Source organism: Culex pipiens, chromosome 2 (assembly GCF_016801865.2).
Source record: "Culex pipiens pallens isolate TS chromosome 2, TS_CPP_V2, whole genome shotgun sequence".
NCBI classification, from domain to species: domain Eukaryota; kingdom Metazoa; phylum Arthropoda; class Insecta; order Diptera; family Culicidae; genus Culex; species Culex pipiens.
This window is the reverse complement of record NC_068938.1, coordinates 223,505,947-223,523,972: the sequence shown is the minus strand read 5'-3', so window position 1 is coordinate 223,523,972 and position 18,026 is coordinate 223,505,947. Positions and strand designations below refer to the sequence as shown.

Here is an 18,026-nt window from a genome sequence, read left to right as displayed (position 1 = left end):
ATGTTGTCTTGTCAATTTTTTTTTTGCATTAAAATGAAAAAAAGTGATCAGAAATGGTTTTTGATCGTGTTTTTTACCGTTGTACATAAAAATTGACATAGGGCTTTAGTACCCAATTTGTATGTACAACGGTAAAAAACACGATTAAAAACCATTTCTGATCACTTTTTTTCATTTTAATGCAAATTTTTTTTGACAAGACAACATTTTTTCGATGGATCAACTATGGTCCCCTTGGAACGAGCTGTCAAGTAGGAGCTTTTCTGTCAAGAAGGACCGCGAGGTTAATTTTTCAAAATTGATTTAAAAATCCATTTTAAACTCTTTGTGGTCGTACAAAGGGTCATTGTACTCAGAAAAATAAGCTTTATCGCTGTAAACAATAATATCAGCAATCTAAGCTTCATTTTAGGACCCAATTCCCATTTTAATATAAAAGCAAATTAAGATGTTTTAATGATAACAAACGATGAAAAACGTTGCTTCCATTGATACCAGATCATCCAAATTCAATAAAACATTATTTCCGTAATTTTATTTGAGAAAAACAAACATAACTTCTTTTGAAATCACCAACGTCTATCCAGGTTTTTAAGCGAAGATGGCGTTCGAATGTTGAACGTCCGAAATGTCAAAATCGCGCAGTAGCACCAACATTAGAAAAAAAATGTGGCTGTCATGCCATGGCACACTTTTTTCGTAATGTTGGTACCGCTGCGTGATTTTAACATTTCGGGCGTTCACCATTCGAACGCCATTTTTGCTTAAAGAGCTGGATATCAACCTGCTGTCATTGAGGGGGACGCTTTGTTTTGATTCGTTTTTCTTCGCCGAATGTACATGGCGCTTTGTTTATGTTGCTTTTTTTTCGTCACGAGGTTCATGTAGTCTTTTGTTTGACAGGTTGACAGGGCTATATAAACAGGGACAGTTGATGGCAGAGATTTTGTTTAGGTTACTTTATTTAAAATCACGATTAAACAGACTTTACTGAAGTAACAATAACTCAGAAAGTGTCAAAATGTACATGATGCCTTTTGAAATGTTACCGTCGATTTATTAACAATGGAGCATTTCCATTCGAGCAGTTTTTGCTTTTTTCTACAATGTATTTCTTATGGAGCGAACTGTCAAAAACTGCTCGACTGCGGGTGCTCCATTCTTGTGTCCCTATGCAATAAATTGCTTTGAAACATCACACACGTTATGTTCACCGTTTGAAATCAAAAAGTACGAACAGTTCGTACCACTTTTTAAGTTAGAGGTACGAAAAAACAAAATGGTTTGGGTCTGGATCAAAATGTACGAAATCGTTTTGGACAAAATACGAAACTACTCGTACGATGTTTGCACCATCCGAGTTGTAGATGTACAGTTAGATTAGTGAGCACGGGAGTACAATTTTTCTATGAAGTTTGATTCGTTGATTTTACAAAACAGTTTCTTTGCCGAAATCCCCATTTTTTTTCCGCATTCATTACGAAAAAAATCGTTCTATTTATCAGACTTTTAAGGATTTCACTCTACTGCGCGGGCTGTGTCCTAAAGCAGCAGGATTTGGAGCAAAAATTTCCCGGGGAGAAGTTGTACCGTGACAAGAGCGTTTTGAACGACCAGCTGCTAATGGCGCTGCTCGGCCAGTTCCAATACGAACATCCCAACAAGGAGCATTTGGGGCCCCCTGAACCGCCCTCTCACTTGGAACGATTCAGCCCGGAAGATTTGCACAAAATTTATCAGCCAAAAGCTGACGCCATCACATCTCTGTAACCAAAGATGAATTTCAAAAGAAACCGCTTTTTTGTTTGCGACAAATCCGACTCCAGCTAAATTCTCATTCGGAATCCCGTCGGCCGGATGCCGCGGCTGAATTCCACAGCCGCTCACTCAAATTCGCTTCTTTTGATAAAAAAATTATAAACATTAAAACATGAACGTTTTTTTGAAAATTCAGGAAGGCAAGAGTTCTGTGGAAGGAGCGAAACCGCGTAGTTGATTTTGACAAAGGACTTTGTCTTATAGCTTTATCTCCGGTGTCAATCCAAAACTTTGTCAGATTCTAGGTACTTGAATGTTACGTCCCAAGTAGAGATGATGTCGGCAACGCAACAGTTGCCCGGACCGAAATGATTTGGGGCAATGCAGTTGTGAACAAATTGGCAGGATATCGGCCACACCCGGAGTTGCCAGTGCCCCGGGGGAAGGTTCTCCCGGGAGTACATTTACGGAACCATACAAATTGGGGCAAAACGGGTTTCAAAATTCATGGTTATTGATACTGGGAATGAAAATGACCATTTTGACAGGAGTGGCCTCACCCAAAGTGGCCAGTGCTCTGTGGGAAGGTTCTCCCGGGGGGACATTTACTAACCATATGGTTTGTGGCAATATGGGTGGGTCATTACCTCAACAAAAAAGTACAAACTCGAAATCCGATTTTGAACCAAATTAGACCACCCCTTCTTTTTTGGCACCGCCCGACGTTTTGCGATTTTCGTCATTTTCCAAAAAAAAACTTCTTTTTTAAAATGACTATACTGCCCATGATCGCATAAATGTACCTTATGCATTTTCATCACTTTTGAGTTATTGATGCAGTTTGGTTCAAAATCGTGTGCTCTTTCTAAAGAGCCTATAACATCCAGTACTTTGTTCTAGAAATCAGGAGGAAATTGTTTTTTCGTGAAAACTTAACACGTAGCCTTATGTGTGGGACAAACTTCAAATGCGTTTATCTCAGTTTGATGTTTTTGCATATGAGACATTTATGCGATCATGGGCATGGGCAGTATATCTCGGAAACAAAAAATGATAGAGCAAAACTTGACAGTTATTTTCGAAGTAAATTGGACGCTAAATTGAATGTAATCAAACTTTGAAGCATTTTAATTTTGCGCAATTGAAAACTTTACATGCAATTTTCTCAATACTCTCTCCTTTTTTGACGATAGTAGATAGTAGAGTAATATATACTTATTTTTTAGAGCACGATGCGTCTCTATTAGTAAATGTTGTTTTATTCAACGCTAAAAGAAAGTCCTGCTGAACAAACTAAAATGAGTATTTCTGACACAAAGAACTCGGAATGTAGCAGCTTAAGTAATGACAAAAAAAAAAAACAAAATATCACATCAATAAACTATTGCAAAACATCCGCTGCTTATTCAACTACTCGAGATTCAACGCCTCTTCTTCTTGTCTTGCTTCCGGCTGCGATGATACGGACGCCGCGGTGTATTCTGCGGCGACGAGTGTTCCGAGCTGGAATCCTCACTGTCATTTCCCTGCGAGTAAAACGAAACCTCAGAACCCCCACCTCTACGGTCGCTATAGATTCTTCCAACAAACCTTCGAGCAGCCGTCGCCTCCGCCGGACGAATCAGGCAGCACGATGCAGGCCGCCAGGCAGACCATCTGGAAGATGGCCCCCACGTACAGCCCGTACCGGATGACGAGCCCGAAAAAGTCCTCCTCGGCGATGCTCACCAGTGTGGCGCTCATTTCCGGTTCCCGAGAGTTGTCGTCGTCGTCGGGAAGACGGTCGCACTTTTTGCACCTTGTTGGTATCGATTTTTTGCTTGCGCGAAAACAGTCTTTGGTTTGGGGTGGGGGAGGCGATTCATTCACCGTACAGGTTAGCTGCGTTTCCCAAACACAACCGTCGTTTGGGGTTGGTTCTGGATCTCCTCACGCAGAAAAATAAGGTATATTTCAAGATTTTTGTTGAATCAACGCTAGACGTCAAAGCACCTTTTTCAAGACAACAAAAGACCTATGTCAATTTTTATGTACAACGGTGACACAATTAAAAACCATTTCTGATCACTTTTTTCATTTTAATGCAAAAAAAAATATATATATATATATATTGACAAGACAACATTTTTTCGATGGATGGTCCCCTTGGAACGAGCTGTCAAGTAGAAACTTTTCTGTCAAGAAAGACCGCGAGGTTAATTTTTCCAAATTGATTTAAAAATCCATTTTAAACTCTGGAGATGTTTTTGAAATAGGTTCAATACCCCTGACTCAAGGCGGTTTCAAAAACACCCAAAAAGCAAAAACTGAAAATTTGGTTTATTGCTTGACTTTTTTTTGATAAGGTCCTATAAACAAATGTAAACATTGAGTGTATCCCGCTTACTCCGATGGACTTTGACATAAGGTGTGAAAGGGATACACTCAATGTTTACATTTGTTTATAGGACCTTATCAAAAAAAAGTCAAGATTGGACCTTTTAAAAAAAAAAAAAAACTCCAGATTTTAAAGACAACTTTGCAGCTTTTCTCATGGAAGGGAACTGTTTACTGTTGCACGCATGACGGCATGACAGTTGCGAGGCAGCTGTCATGAGCACGAGGGGTGTACCGATGGTAGAATTACTTTCAAGAATGTCATGTTTTTCGTCAGGCCTTGCAAATAACAAACAACATTGTGCTGTAAATTTTGTGATGATGATTTTTTCGTGAAAAGTCCGGCGAATCCGTAATTTGGCGCCATGGCCAGGACGAGCAACGTGCGCGTCAAGCTGTGCGACCAAATCCTGCTGCATAAGTTGCACCTGCTCAACAATGCCGTGTCCCGGACGGGCGTCACGGAGCGCGAGATGGAGGAAGCCTTCAAGCTGTCCATCGGGTATCGTCCCAGCCGGTTGTCGTGGGCCATGTCCTGGAACGACGGAACGCTATCGATTCTGTACAGTGTCATCTTCCTGATTGCTCTGTTCGTGTTGACCCCGTTCCTGGCGTCGTTCTTCGAGGTCATCCTCGGAACTCGGTGCATCGTTCCGAACAACTATCTAGTCTGGGAAGCGACACGGCCGCTGTCCGATTGTGACTTTTGTCGAGGTGTCCAAAGTCCCATTATACTGTCCAACTGCTCGCGCGAGGAATTCAAACCGTACGCGTACTCTTCACGGCCCATAATCATCAAAAACGCCGTGTCCCACTGGCCAGCGGCACAGTTTCTCAACTTTACCTTCCTGAAAGACCTCTACCAGAAGCATCCAGCCGCGTTGGACAGCTTTCACGAGGACTGTCAATTCCTACACTTCAAGTCCAACTTCCAGACGCTGCGGGACGTATTCCGTATGTCGGAAGACTTCCGCACCGGCCACAAACCGTGGTACGTGGGCTGGAGCAACTGCAACCCGGTCATCCTGGCCGAGCTCCGCAAACTCTACCCGAAGCCGCACTTTCTTCCGGAGGACGCCGAAATGCCCAACACGGACTTTGTGTTCCTTGGGTACGAACAGGGCGCCCTCATGCATGTAAGAACATCCCATAAGTGACTCACTCACCCGAAAGAAACTCACTCAAAAATACCAACTTCCAGATCGACTACATCCCGCGGCTCATGTGGCAGGCCCAGCTGCGCGGCAACAAAACGTGGATCCTGGCACCGACCCCGGAGTGCGACAACGAGTGCAAGAGCTTCAGCTTCTACGTGGAACCGGGGGACGCGCTGCTCGTGGATACACGTCTCTGGTACCACGGAACGTTCATCTCGAAGGGGGAGTTTTCGTTGACCATTCAGTCCGAGTACGGTTAGTTAGAGGAGGAGCGGGGATGACGATGGACTGTAACAGCAGTGGTACCGAAATGGTGGAAATTTTAGTCATTTATTGTGTGTGCATTTTATAATTTCTATGATTTTGGTTGTATTTTGTATATAAATGTTTATTTTTGTTTTTGTATTAGGTGTGCCATCCGTGTTTAGTTTGTATGAAACTAAAGATATTAAAAAAGCAATAAAAATGTTAAAAGATTCATAAGCATATTCATTTGATGATCCGATTACTAACGCTTCAAATTCTAATACTGTTTGATGATCTGAAACAAAATCTAGAGTTTTTTTTAAAGGTCCTATAAGCTAACGTGTTTTATATGTTTATTATAATAGGACCTATTAGAAGAAAAAAAAAACTCTAGAAATGCATTATTCCAAAATTCAAAAAAAAAAAAAAACTTCGGATAATCGAGTCTGGACTGCATAATTGGGCCCTAAAATGAAGCTTACAGCGATAAAGCTTATTTTTCTGAGTACGACCACCAAGAGTTTAAAATGGATTTTTAAATCAATTTTGAAAAATTAACCTCGCGGTCCTTCTTGCCAGCAAAGGTCCTACTTGACAGCTCGTTCCAAGAGGACCATAGTTGATTCATCGAAAAAATGTTGTCTTGTCATTTTTTATGCATTAAAATGAAAAAAGTGATCGGAAATGGTTTTTGATCGTGTTTTTTACCGTTGTAGATAAAAATTTACATATAATAAAAAGCCGAGAAAAACGCAAGACAAATTTGTCCCGCCCATAAGGTTAGGTGTTAGAATTTCACGAAAAAGTGATTCTTCTACGGTTTTCTGGAACAAAATGCTAAAATTTATTGGTTTTTGATAGTTCACATGATTTAGAACCAAACTGCATCATTAACTCAATATTGACAAAATTACATATGGGACGGACTTGATTTGTGCGGCAGTTTAGTACCCAATTTTTTATTATTTCAATTATTTTCTTTTTTATATGCTGTCATCTGGGGCGAATTGGGCAACTATTTAAGTGGTTATATCAAGGATTATATACAGTACTTATTCGGTAACTGGGCTGAGAACGTAGCCCAGTCACTGAATGCTGCTCGCTAAAGGAGCTATTACACTACGGTAAACAAACAAACTAGCAGTTTTTGACAGTTTGCCTGGTTTGTTTGTTTGCCTGTATTTCTTTGTACATACAAAGACAAAGCCTGCATACATTTTGCCCTGTTTGCGAGTTTGCCGCAAAAAAGTTTTCGAGTTGGGCAAACTGTCAAACACGAAAAAGTGCGAGTTTGTTTGCGGTAGTGTAATGGCTCCTTAACTGGGCTGAGCGAAAAATAACGAGGGGACCACCGATGCATAATATTTTTCTGATGAAATATACAAATAAAAGTAACTCAATTTTATTAACAATGCTTATTTTTCATACATTTCTTAAATTGTGACTTGAAATTAAATAAAAGTTTGAAAAAAGTTTTTTATTTATTGAACATTATTTTTGCCTCCATTATCCCCTCGGCCATTTCGGTTTGTTTTGGTTTTTTGACGTTTGTCTGCTTTTTAACTGAGCTACGGCCCAGTTTTCGAGCGCCCAGTTAAAAAGCAGCCCAGCTAAACAACGCCCATTTACCGAACAAAAAAAAACATAAATCAACTGAAAAGATGATTTTAAATCACTCCTGAAAGTTTCATGAGTAAATTTCATGATTAAACTGAGTAAAATACGAACAAAAACATTTCTGGAGTTAGTTTTGAAAAGGTCCAATAAACCAAATTTCCAGTTTTTGCTTTTTGGGTGTTTTTGAAACCGCCTTGAGTCAGGGGTATCAAAAAACACCCAAAAAGCAAAAACTGAAAATTTGGTTTATTGGAATTAAAAAAAAAAAACTCCAGATTTGTTTATAGAATAGGGTGTTTCATCAAAAAAAAAAGTTCTCAGAATCAGGCAAACCGAGGTTCCCCTTGTAGAGGATACACATAGAGACTCTCATGCCAAATATCAGCCCATTTGGTTGAGAACTGGCCTGTCCCCAGCGGTTTAAAGTTTACATGTAAATTACTATGGGATTTTTATGCTTTTCGTTCAATCGTTCCTACAGGTCTGGGGACAACATGGATTCACTCGGAATAAAGACAGGTGTGTAGGGGATGGTCCAAGGAACAAATTCCAGAAGGAATTAGGGTTGTCCATTCTGTCCCCAAGGTGCGCATTGGATCGACGTCCGGTGTCTCCAGAATCAGCGAGTCACCCTTCAAATGTACGCATTGTCCTTAGTATGCTATGACGGCTAGGTGAAAATTACGACGCCCCATGTGGAAGGTGAACACGTGGAGAAGCATCGATTGCATTATTTTTACAAAATCATCATATTACGTTATTTAGAATAGTTCAAATTGTTACAGGAACATCAATAATTGTAATTTTATTACTTTAAAGAATGTTTCTGAGCCAAAACTTGAGTATTTGCTCTGCCACGTGTTCACCGCCTGACATGGGGCGTCGTAATTTGCACCTAGCCGTCATAGCATACTAAGGACAATGCGTACATTTGAAGGATGAATCGATGATTCGGGACCATCCATAAACCACGTGGACACTTTAGGGGGGGGGGGGGGTATGGCGATTGTCCACGCTCCATACAAAAAAGATTTTTTTTGTATGGACAATTGTCCACGAAGGGGGGGGGGGGGGGGTTGAGATTTCCAAAAAAGTGTCCACGTGGTTTATGGATGGTCCCTTCTGGAGACACCGGACGTCGATCCAATGCGCACCTTGGGGACAGAATGGACAACCCTAATTCCTTCTGGAATTTGTTCCTTGGACCATCCCCTACACACCTGTCTTTATTCCGAGTGAATCCATGTTGTCCCCAGACCTGTAGGAACGATTGAACGAAAAGCATAAAAATCCCATAGTAATTTACATGTAAACTTTGAACCGCTGGGGACAGGCCAGTTCTCAACCAAATGGGCTGATATTTGGCATGAGGGTCCCTATTGGTATCCTCTACAAGGGGAACCTCGGTTTGCCTGATTCTAAGAACTTTTTTGTTTTGATGAAACACCCTATTATAGAACCTCATAAAAAAGTCTTCAACTTTTCGTCAATATTTTTAAATTAAAAAAAAATTCGTGCAAATGTTGATAAATTGGCTTGTAAATTAATCTAAATTTTTTTTATAGTTGGTTTAAATTTTTGAGTGAAATATATAAACAAAAAATAAAATAATAAATGAATTTCCCTGATAATTTCAGGTTTTTCCAGAAATCAACACAGACTCTCAAAACTAGTCGTACACACCAATTTCTTTTTACTGAATTTATTCAAATTTACTACTGAAATTTTCAGTACATGAAAACTTGCCGAAATTTTCAGCTAATTTTGACAGCTCCAAACGAATTTTAACTGATGTTCAGCGAAAAACTAATTGGGTACCAAAGCCCTATGTAAATTTTTATGTACAACGTTAAAAAACACGATTAAAAACCATTTCTGATCACTTTTTTTTTCATTTTAATGCATTTTTTTTTGACAAGACAACATTTTTTCGATGGAATAACTATGGTCCCCTTGGAACGAGCTGTCAAGTAGGAGCTTTTCTGTCAAGAAGGACCGCGAGGTTAATTTTTCAAAATTGATTTAAAATTCCATTTTAAACTCTTTGTGGTCGTACAAAGGTTCTTTGTACTCAGAAAAATAAGCTTTATCGCTGTAAACAATAATATCAGCAATCTAAGCTTCATTTTAGGACCCAATTGAAGATTTCAGTAGTGCAGTTTTCAGTAAATATTAACTGAAAACGAACATCAGAATTTGCTTTGTACATTTATCCAACGAGGCTCTGTCGAGTTGAATAAATACTACGAGTGCTGAAAAAATCGAGTTTAGCAACAAGTTTGCATACAACATTAAACAATTACTCAACAATGAATTTCATTGTCTGTGATCCAAATATCGATCCAACCTGAGATCTCAGCAAACCAGCATGGTCGACCGTTTCTCCTGGCAACGGGGTTGTTTATTCCGTTTCAAAGATTTTTCAGCCTCAAACGAGATTCACTAGTCAAAATGTCTTACCCGTGTGCGGTCTTCCCGGAGGAAGTGGACCTGCTGGTGAGCGGGTTGCGCCGGTTCCCGGTCGCGGACATCGGCACCCCAGCCTGGTTCGACCAGAATGAAGCGATCCTGAAGCTGACGCAGCAAAGCTACATCGAGGCGAGCACGAACCAGGAGGAGGTGGTGAAGGAGCGGCTGGTGGCGGAGGACCGACTTCCGGTGCTGGTGCACGAGATGTACTGCGTGCTGGTGTGGCGGAGCCGGGTTCTGCCGAAGCTGTTGGTGGGGGATTTGGAGGCGACTTTTGTGCTTTACAGCGTTTTGTACTATGAGATGAATGTGGCGGCGGTGCTGGAGACGGTTCTGTACCATCGGAATAGCTGCGAGGCGCTCGGGGGAGTGGTGCTGGATTTGATCGATTACTGTGCGAGTGCGGTTGGGATGCTGATCGGGATGACGAGTTGTGAGCGGGTTGAGGGTGGTGGGGAGGAGTTGTTGAACGAGAGTGGGAGGGAGGAGGTTGAGCGGATGAATGAGCAGATGGCGTTCAAGATCGGGATGAAATGTTTGTCGATTTTGGGCAGTTTGATGAGTAATTTGGACGTGCTTCCGTTGAGTGCGGCCAGTCGAGTGACGAAGGTTCACGATGTTCCGTGCTTGGTGGCGGAGATTTTGCACGCCAAACCGTGGCTCAGGAAGCGGAAGGGAATTGAAAAGTTCGTGAACGATAGCTGGAAGCCGGTTTACGGGGAGGAGATCACGAAGGTGACCAAAACGGAAGCTCAGACCTGGTTCTGTCTGTTTGGGCTGCTGTTCAACGAGAGCACTTCGAGGAATTATGAGATTAACGACTTCCGCCAGCGAGAGATTGGCAAGTGCGTCGGGTTGATGAACGAACAGTTGCTGGACCAACTTCCGGTGCTCGCGCAGTTGAAGCAGTTTCTTTGCACGCTGCAGATGAGCGGCAACGGGTCCGGTGGAAGTAAGAGGAGCGACTTGCTGCTGGAGGAATTGCCGGAAATTAAGGACGGTCTGATGGAAGAGGCACGCAAGTTTGGTTGGAGTAAGATTGTCCAGGCTCACAAGGAGATTTTCGTCGATTTGACCCAGGAACAGTTGACCTCCGTGGCGAAGAGGTAACGATTACATCCGGTCCGTAATTTGCCACTTCAACACTGTTTTGTTCCAGACTCAACGCGGCGTACAACACCGACCTGCTGGAGAAGATCAACAGCGGAACCGACGACGGCGGCCATCGAATCTGCTCAACCTGCAAGAAGCCCGCCGAAAAGCGATGCTCCAAGTGCGAGTCCGTGTTTTACTGTTCGCGGTAGGTTCCGGCGAGGTCACAAACAAACACACAAAATCAACAACGAATTTCATACCTTTTTTTGCGGTTTTCAGCGAGTGCCAGGTTGCGGATTGGCCCCGCCACAAGGAGCTGTGTCATCAGTTGAAATCACTTTGAGAGAGCTTGTTCACGAGTTTGTATCCATTTCTGTATTAATAGTTTAGCAAACATCCTCTTCCTTTAATACAACGCACACGCACAGCACAGCTTAGCTCGACTGTCTGAGCTGCTTCAGGTGCTCTTTGATGACGTCGTGAGCTGGGGTTTCCTCACCGTAAGCCTGCGGAACGAGAACAAAAATAAAGGAATTAGATCAACAAGTGACTTAAGTCTCGAGTTTGTTTGCTTCTCACCTTCAGCACCACGCAGGAAGCTCCGCAGATCTTGCGCGGCTTGCCCTCCTTGTCAATCTTGCACAGGCCGGACCACTCGCCGAGCTTCTTGTTCGAGTCCACTCGGATGAGCGGGATCTGGTGCTCGTTGCACAGGGCAGTGATCAGCTTCTTGTACTGGGGCTCGTCGCAGCTCTCGGCCAGGATGCACAGCACGGCTTGACGCTTGTCCAGGGCCTTGCACGCTTCGTGGATTCCGTGCACAAGCCCGTCGGCGATCAGCGACTTCTTCAGCACTTCCTGAAGGGCCGTGTTGACGTCCATGGTTCCGTCGACCGGAGCGACCGGGGCTTCACTGTAAACCAAAACATCACCCGTTAACACCGCGAACAAACCGTGAAACCCCGCCGGAAATACTTACACTTCAACGTCGGACATTTTCTGCAAAAAAGAAAAAGATAAAACAAAAAATTAGCAACTCCCCATCAATCCAACAGGAACCACCAAAACATCGCTCGGAAGAACGGCGAAGACAGGTTAGCGGCAGCGTAAACAATTTTCCACTTTTTTCCCCAATTTCCACTCGAATCCACCCGCAAATCGACCGCCCCCTAATCCGCAACACTTTTCCGAACAATGTTTCGCCAGTTTCGACGCGAAAATCCGCCAATTTACGGCAACTTACGGGATTTTTTTCGCGGATTAAACGAAATGTGTTCCAACAGCCGGAGCTTGATGACGGGAAAAGAGCGACATTTGCCCGGAAGTTGATATTGGTGCGAGACGTTTGACAGCGCCCGACACTGCTGCCATCTTCTTCCCCGCGGGTAGGGCGCACGGGGGGTACTTTTGACGTTTGATGACGAAGCGCACAGTAAAACACCGCTTGTTTGGATTTTTTTATTGTGTTTTGAAATTAAGATTAAAATTTTGGGGTAACGTTATCACTGTGCACAAAACTGTCACTCGCAATCACATATTGTACAATCCTGGAGTTTTTTTTTGAAAATGACCAATAAATCAAATTTTCAGGTTTAGGTTTTTGCGCATGTTTTTAGGTGTTTTTTAATAACCCTGATACAAGGCGGTTTCAAAAACACCCAAAAAGCAAAAACTTGAAATTTGGTTTATTGAACCTTTAAAAAACTCCAGAAATGTTTTATTACTACATAAAATTTTCCTTTTAATGTATTTTTTTTTAAATGAGAATGTTTGATTCAACGTTGATTTCAAATTTAAAAATTGAAAATACAAATTTTTCAATTTCAGAATTTAAGATTTTTTTTATTTGGGAATTTAAAATTATACATTTTCAAATGTTATAAAGCAAGCCATTATTATTTGTTATTTATTATTATTTCTCTGACTTCGAAAATAAATTGAAAATATATTAATTACTTCAAATTTTGAAAAAAAACGTAACATAAATTTAGCGGAAATTCTCGTATGTTTAGCAGGTTAAGCACTTGCTCTTAACACCATCCAATTTGCTGAATTTCACTATTTAAGCAACTTATTTTGCAAAATTTTTGATAAGAAACTTGCTTGCTCACATCAGAGGCACGCTGGAATTAGATGCTGTACCCCTATATTCTAAAATTTTCCTTTTTTTCTTTTATTTGAATGTTAGAAATTGTGATTTTGAATTTCAAAATTTAAATATTGAGTTTTATAATTTCAGATTTTAGAATAGGGTCCTAAGCACGATGTTATTTTTTATGTTCAACGTTTAAATTTAATTTCACGATTAAAAATTATTTCTGATCACTATTTTTCATTTTAACAACCTATCTTTTGACCTATGAGAGTATGGGTGTTGGAGGCTGTTGCAAAAAGATATTAAGGTTTTAAAAAAATCAATTTTTAACAGTTATTAGCAAAAGCTATGAGAAAAAGTCAAACCGATCCTGGATTTCTATGGCCCATTTTGAAGTGCTTCAAAAAACCTTTCAAATGCATCTACGAAAGTTGGAATTGATGAAGTTTTACGGAAATGCGAGCAATTTTAAGATTTTTTTGGTTTTTTGGACCTCAAACATCGAAGCCCGTTTACCCCGTTTCCCTTTGTCGTAGAGGGCTCATATTTGGCATGAGTTCATCTCATGTATAGACAAACAAACGCTGAAAGTTTCATCCAAATCGGAGCACCTTGATACGACCTGTTACACATTGGTGAAAAACTCGCTCTTAAGAATTTAAGAACCGTTAATTTTAGAATTTATAAAAAAATATTTCGAAAAAAAAAATGGTTTGTGTAATTTTTGTATTTCAGATTTCTAGAATCCTAGAATGCCAGTATTTTACAATTTAAAGCTTTAGAATTTTAGAATTTTTATTTCAATTTTGAATTATCAGATTCTAAAAAAAACGAAGTTGACTTTATAGCTGTCGGCCACCATTGCTAGTACCAACCACTACACCATGGGGTATTTCCATATAAGCGAGCGGCCAAAAATATTTTTTTGCTTTTTTGTGACTTTTTTGTGTTGTTTGTACTTAGTATAATGAAAACAAATGAATTTTGATATTTTTTCAAAAAAAAGTTTAATTTTCGATTTTTTCATATATTTGAGGCCACATGCATTAAAGTGGTGAATTTTAATATTCTTGCTCTGTCTATTTGATGCACGGAATGACGGTTTATGCTATGTTAAAGTTTCTGATTTACGTTCAATCTCCCTCCCCTTCTTCTTGAGTTAAAATCCACCTCTCTTTGAATGAATTTCTAATTTTAATAAACGTACCTAAGTACCAACAAAGTCATGAATATCAAATCAATTTCAAAACATGCATAGTAGGTACATTATTTCTTCCTCTGCAGGTAAAATAATATGCTTTTAACCAAGCGTATACGCGAAATCATTAATTTTCCTGCATGAATCAAAATATTCAAAATGGCATAACTCAAAAAGTGCACATAAGTGCACTTTGAAATTTAGAGACAAGTTAGGACATGGTTCAAATTTTAGGCTGCAAAATTTTCAGATCGCACAAATGCACACAAAAAAAGTACTCCATTAACAAAGTTGAAAAAAACTAAATTTTGAATAATAATCCATCTTTTTTGATTTTCATTATTTTTTTTTAGCGTGTAAAAGTGTGTTTTGAAAAATGTTATTGAAAAGTTGAATCAATTACCTTTCTGAATATATATAATGATGCAGGAAAAAATACATAAACAGCTACACAGTACAACTATGAAAAATAATAATTTTTTTGTCAAAAAACATGTTTTTTCTTACCATTTTCGCCTTTGAAGGTCTGCAATTCAGTGAATTTTGATCCTACAACTTTCAAACTCCGGATTTTTCTTAGTTAGAATGTTTATTTTCGAAAAAAAATACCAAAAAAATAATTAGAGTATGTCGGTTTTTCGATTTATGGCCGCCTGAAACCCCATAGTGCACTAGTGTCTTCCTTTTATCTACAAGGACTTCGCCGCCCTGGGCTCCTAAGTGTATGAAAGTATGGCACGGAGCGACGGCGCCGAATACTGCCCACCATTGAAAAAACGGCTAATATCCACTTTTGGCAAAAACGAGATATTAGCACCAGGTGGTAGAGGACGTTCCAACGCATCTTCTGGAACTTGAATTATACTGAATTAGTGTCTAGACTTGGCTGCCGATGCGAAAAACCAAACGGCTAATATGCCACTCTTATGGGAAATTACCTTGACGGAGATTTTGTGTCAAACACTAAAACGCGTTTTTCTCGGAATACTTGATTTGGCATAATAGCCGAATTTTCAATTATGGGCAGAATACCCATATTTACACAAAGAATTTTAGAGCGCCCGCCGCGGGATTCGAACCGGCGACCTCTGGATTGTGAGTCCAGTGCGCGGTCCGATTGTTCCACACGGGCGGGACGATTCTGCTGCTTTGAATATTCAAAATTTTATATTTCAAACATTTTTACAAAAAAATTAAATCTTTATTATTTTGTATTTTGGAATGTGTGAACTGCATACATCCCTTTATTCTTGAATTTGACGTCTGGCAGCACTGTTCCCAACTGACACTTTCCCGAGCGCACGTGTGACATAACAAACCAAAACAAAGTTCGTAACCGAAGCAAAATAAAATTCAAAATTTGAAATGAGTTCATAAAAAGTTAGGTATTTCAAAACACATTAGCTACAAAAAATGTTCGACAAACCGCTGCTGATTCTGTTCCGCCGTGCGCTCCCGCGAACCTCATCGTGGTGCAGGAGCTTCGCTATCAAACCGGCGGAGCATGTTCCGGACGGACGACCGGACTCGGGCGGATCTCCCGCCGGCCAAAGCACCTCGGAAAAGCTGATAAAGGTGGCCATTATCGGGGTGCCGAACGCGGGCAAAAGTACGCTGATTAATCACCTGATTGACCACCGGGTGAGTAACATGAATTTTTCTTTTTTGTTGAAGATGAGTTGATTTTGGCGGTGATTTTTGTTTGCAGGTTTGTCCCACGTCGATGAAGGTTCATACAACAAGGACAGTTTCGAAGGCGATCCAGAGTCGGTCAAATTCGCAGATTATTCTGTTTGACACGCCTGGGTTGGTTGGGGAAAAGGAGATGAAAAAGCACCAGCTGGATGCCGGGTTTGTGTCCTCGTGCCGGCACGCCGTCCAGAATTCACACCTCATCGGAGTGGTTCACGACGTGTCCAACACGTGGACTCGGAATGCACTCAATCCGGTGCTGCTGGAGGTGCTCAAGGCTCATGCCAGCATTCCGAGCTTCCTCATTCTGAATAAAATCGATACGCTCAAGTCGAAGCGGATTTTGCTGGACATTGTGAAGAATGTGACCAACAATCGGCTTGAAAGCATAAAGAACTACAGCATCCGGAAGCGCAAGAGCACCGACAAGCAAGAGGAAGTCTCGCAAAAAGCCCCGGAAGCGGAAGGTTGGCCACACTTTTCGGAAATCTTTATGGTTTCAGCGATGACCGGCGATGGGTTGAAGGAAATCATGAGCTTTGTCCAGTCGCATGCAAAAACCGGCCCTTGGGAACATCTGGCCACGGAGCACACCGACCAGACGCCGGAGGAGCTCATCGTGCAGAGCGTCCGGGCCCGGCTGCTGGACTATCTGCCGCAGGAGATTCCGTACCTGCTGCAGACGGAGCTGGAATTTTACGAAAACATCAAGGGAAAAATCTTTGCCAGTGCCGTCGTGACGTGCCCGAGTGAGCGTCTCGAGCGGTTGGTTTGTGGCGAGGCGAACGGCAAGCTCCGGCAGATCACCGAACGAGTCACTTCGGATCTGATCGAAACGTTTGCGGGACCCGTCTCGTTGACCATCGCCACGAGGATAAAGGGGAAGGAAAAGTAATGGGGGTGTTGTAGATGAGATGTAATTAATAAATTATGAAAAAAAGTAAATAAAAAAGTCTTTGAATATCGAGTCCAGATTCCATTATCCGAAGGTCTTGGTAAAAGTACATGTATGTATGTATGTATGTATGTATGATCTCCATACCCACAGGCAACTTGGTCCTGGAATCGAATGTGAGCGCTTGGTGAACAATTCGATCATCTTTTACTCCGTAATCTGTACTCCCATGTGCATAAGTTGTTTTGCACGAATTTTAGTGCTACAAATACCGACGCTAAGAATAAAAATAATCCGTCTTTCGGGTGTAGGGACACTTTGTATAGTCGCCCTTGCTCCCATCACTTCACTAAAGTTATGGAGTGACGAGAAATAAATAAGCATGCCCCACCAGTCGACAGGCTTGCCACAAAAACAGATTTTTCAGCACAGACCCGAAACAAAAACGAATTTTTTTTACAGTTAAAATAAATTTGAGCAGTTTTTGTTAAATTTGCCAAAAAGATAAACATTGTTAGCATCTTTTGGCATGTTCAGTTTTTGGTAAGAATATTATTCTTTAAAGTTATACTCGATTGAGTGTTTGGTATGTGCCAAAAAAATCTGTATTTGTGGCAAGCCTGCCAGTCGAACCATCAGAAGAGAAGCAGGCAATCCACAACTCAGAGCGAACGACCAAGAGAACCCAAGGAAACGCACCGGATTGAGAACATCATTCGCCGATGAGTTGCTACCAGGAAATGCTAGCCATGGTGACGTTGAAATCCGGAAAGCAGCTCCAATTTCTGCAACAGGCTCGGGAACCCCCAGGACTCAGTTTTCGCGACCACCACATTTTCCACTGGATATCTCCGGAAAAAAGGCAATTTTTCGCACTATTTGAAACGAAATTTGAGGGACAAAATTGACAGCAACATTTTTTTCGATCCGCACACACGCGTGGCTTACTTCGATCCGAAGGTCTTGGAAAATGTACACTTCGGATAATCGAATCACTGTTGTCGAGCTTAAGGAAATATGACCCCTAAACTACTCTAAAATGATTTAGAATTTTTAATTGCCGAACTCGATTTTTATGTGCGCAAGAAAATTCTAATAATTTGTTATTAAGCCTTACCTGTCGTGTGTCACCATGTTTTACTTTCTACGTATAAATCTCCCATGGCTGTTCTCGATTTATAATATATTGCCTCCTCGCCGTGAAATTATTTACTTTTCCTGTCATTCTCAAGCGACGAATCGGCCTACTTTTCTCTGCCAAAAATAACAGAATTGAAACTATTACCTTTTAATAACAGTGCTAAAACGTGCTTTTCAGCACTAGTATTGTCCGTTTCTCTCAAAGGTACACACCGCAACATTTTTCAATGTTTTTATTTGTTTTTCAATGGTGAATTTACTTAACACATGGACGTTTGACATAAAATT

General features: G+C 41.1%; 5 protein-coding genes across 6 annotated transcripts in view; 3 read left to right on the top strand and 2 right to left on the bottom strand.

The window, feature by feature from the left end:
* Window positions 1-2,970: 2,970 nt before the first annotated feature.
* Window positions 2,971-3,595, bottom strand: LOC120428254 (protein anon-73B1). The gene is made up of 2 exons (XM_039593244.2): window positions 3,349-3,595; window positions 2,971-3,284 (listed from the first exon to the last, which is right to left on the bottom strand). The coding sequence occupies exons 1-2, from the start codon at window positions 3,499-3,501 to the stop codon at window positions 3,180-3,182; spliced, it is 258 nt and encodes an 85-aa protein (XP_039449178.1). The 5' UTR covers window positions 3,502-3,595; the 3' UTR covers window positions 2,971-3,179.
* Window positions 3,596-4,381: 786 nt separating this feature from the next.
* Window positions 4,382-5,796, top strand: LOC120428266 (uncharacterized). The gene is made up of 2 exons (XM_039593258.2): window positions 4,382-5,270; window positions 5,336-5,796. The coding sequence occupies exons 1-2, from the start codon at window positions 4,500-4,502 to the stop codon at window positions 5,549-5,551; spliced, it is 987 nt and encodes a 328-aa protein (XP_039449192.1). The 5' UTR covers window positions 4,382-4,499; the 3' UTR covers window positions 5,552-5,796.
* A 3,727-nt stretch (window positions 5,797-9,523) lies between these two features.
* Window positions 9,524-11,268, top strand: LOC120428259 (zinc finger MYND domain-containing protein 10 homolog). Its single transcript, XM_039593250.2, has 3 exons — window positions 9,524-10,729; window positions 10,783-10,923; window positions 10,998-11,268. The coding sequence occupies exons 1-3, from the start codon at window positions 9,606-9,608 to the stop codon at window positions 11,059-11,061; spliced, it is 1,329 nt and encodes a 442-aa protein (XP_039449184.1). The 5' UTR covers window positions 9,524-9,605; the 3' UTR covers window positions 11,062-11,268.
* Window positions 11,068-18,026, bottom strand: part of LOC120428260 (40S ribosomal protein S12) — a 79,057-nt gene continuing 72,098 nt past the window's right edge. Inside the window, exons 1-4 of one of the 2 annotated variants that reach the window (XM_039593252.2) lie at window positions 11,962-12,102; window positions 11,698-11,717; window positions 11,298-11,631; window positions 11,068-11,224 (exon numbers count right to left, since the gene is read on the bottom strand). In XM_039593252.2, coding sequence (XP_039449186.1) covers window positions 11,153-11,224; window positions 11,298-11,631; window positions 11,698-11,714 — 423 coding nt within the window. In that variant the 5' untranslated portion in view covers window positions 11,715-11,717; window positions 11,962-12,102 and the 3' untranslated portion in view covers window positions 11,068-11,152. Of the gene's footprint in view, window positions 11,225-11,297; window positions 11,632-11,697; window positions 11,718-11,961; window positions 12,103-18,026 lie in introns of those variants that run through there. The other variant, XM_052709192.1, reaches the window with a different exon arrangement.
* On the top strand, window positions 15,350-16,666 carry LOC120428253 (GTPase Era, mitochondrial). The gene is made up of 2 exons (XM_039593243.2): window positions 15,350-15,652; window positions 15,720-16,666. The coding sequence occupies exons 1-2, from the start codon at window positions 15,425-15,427 to the stop codon at window positions 16,596-16,598; spliced, it is 1,107 nt and encodes a 368-aa protein (XP_039449177.1). The 5' UTR covers window positions 15,350-15,424; the 3' UTR covers window positions 16,599-16,666.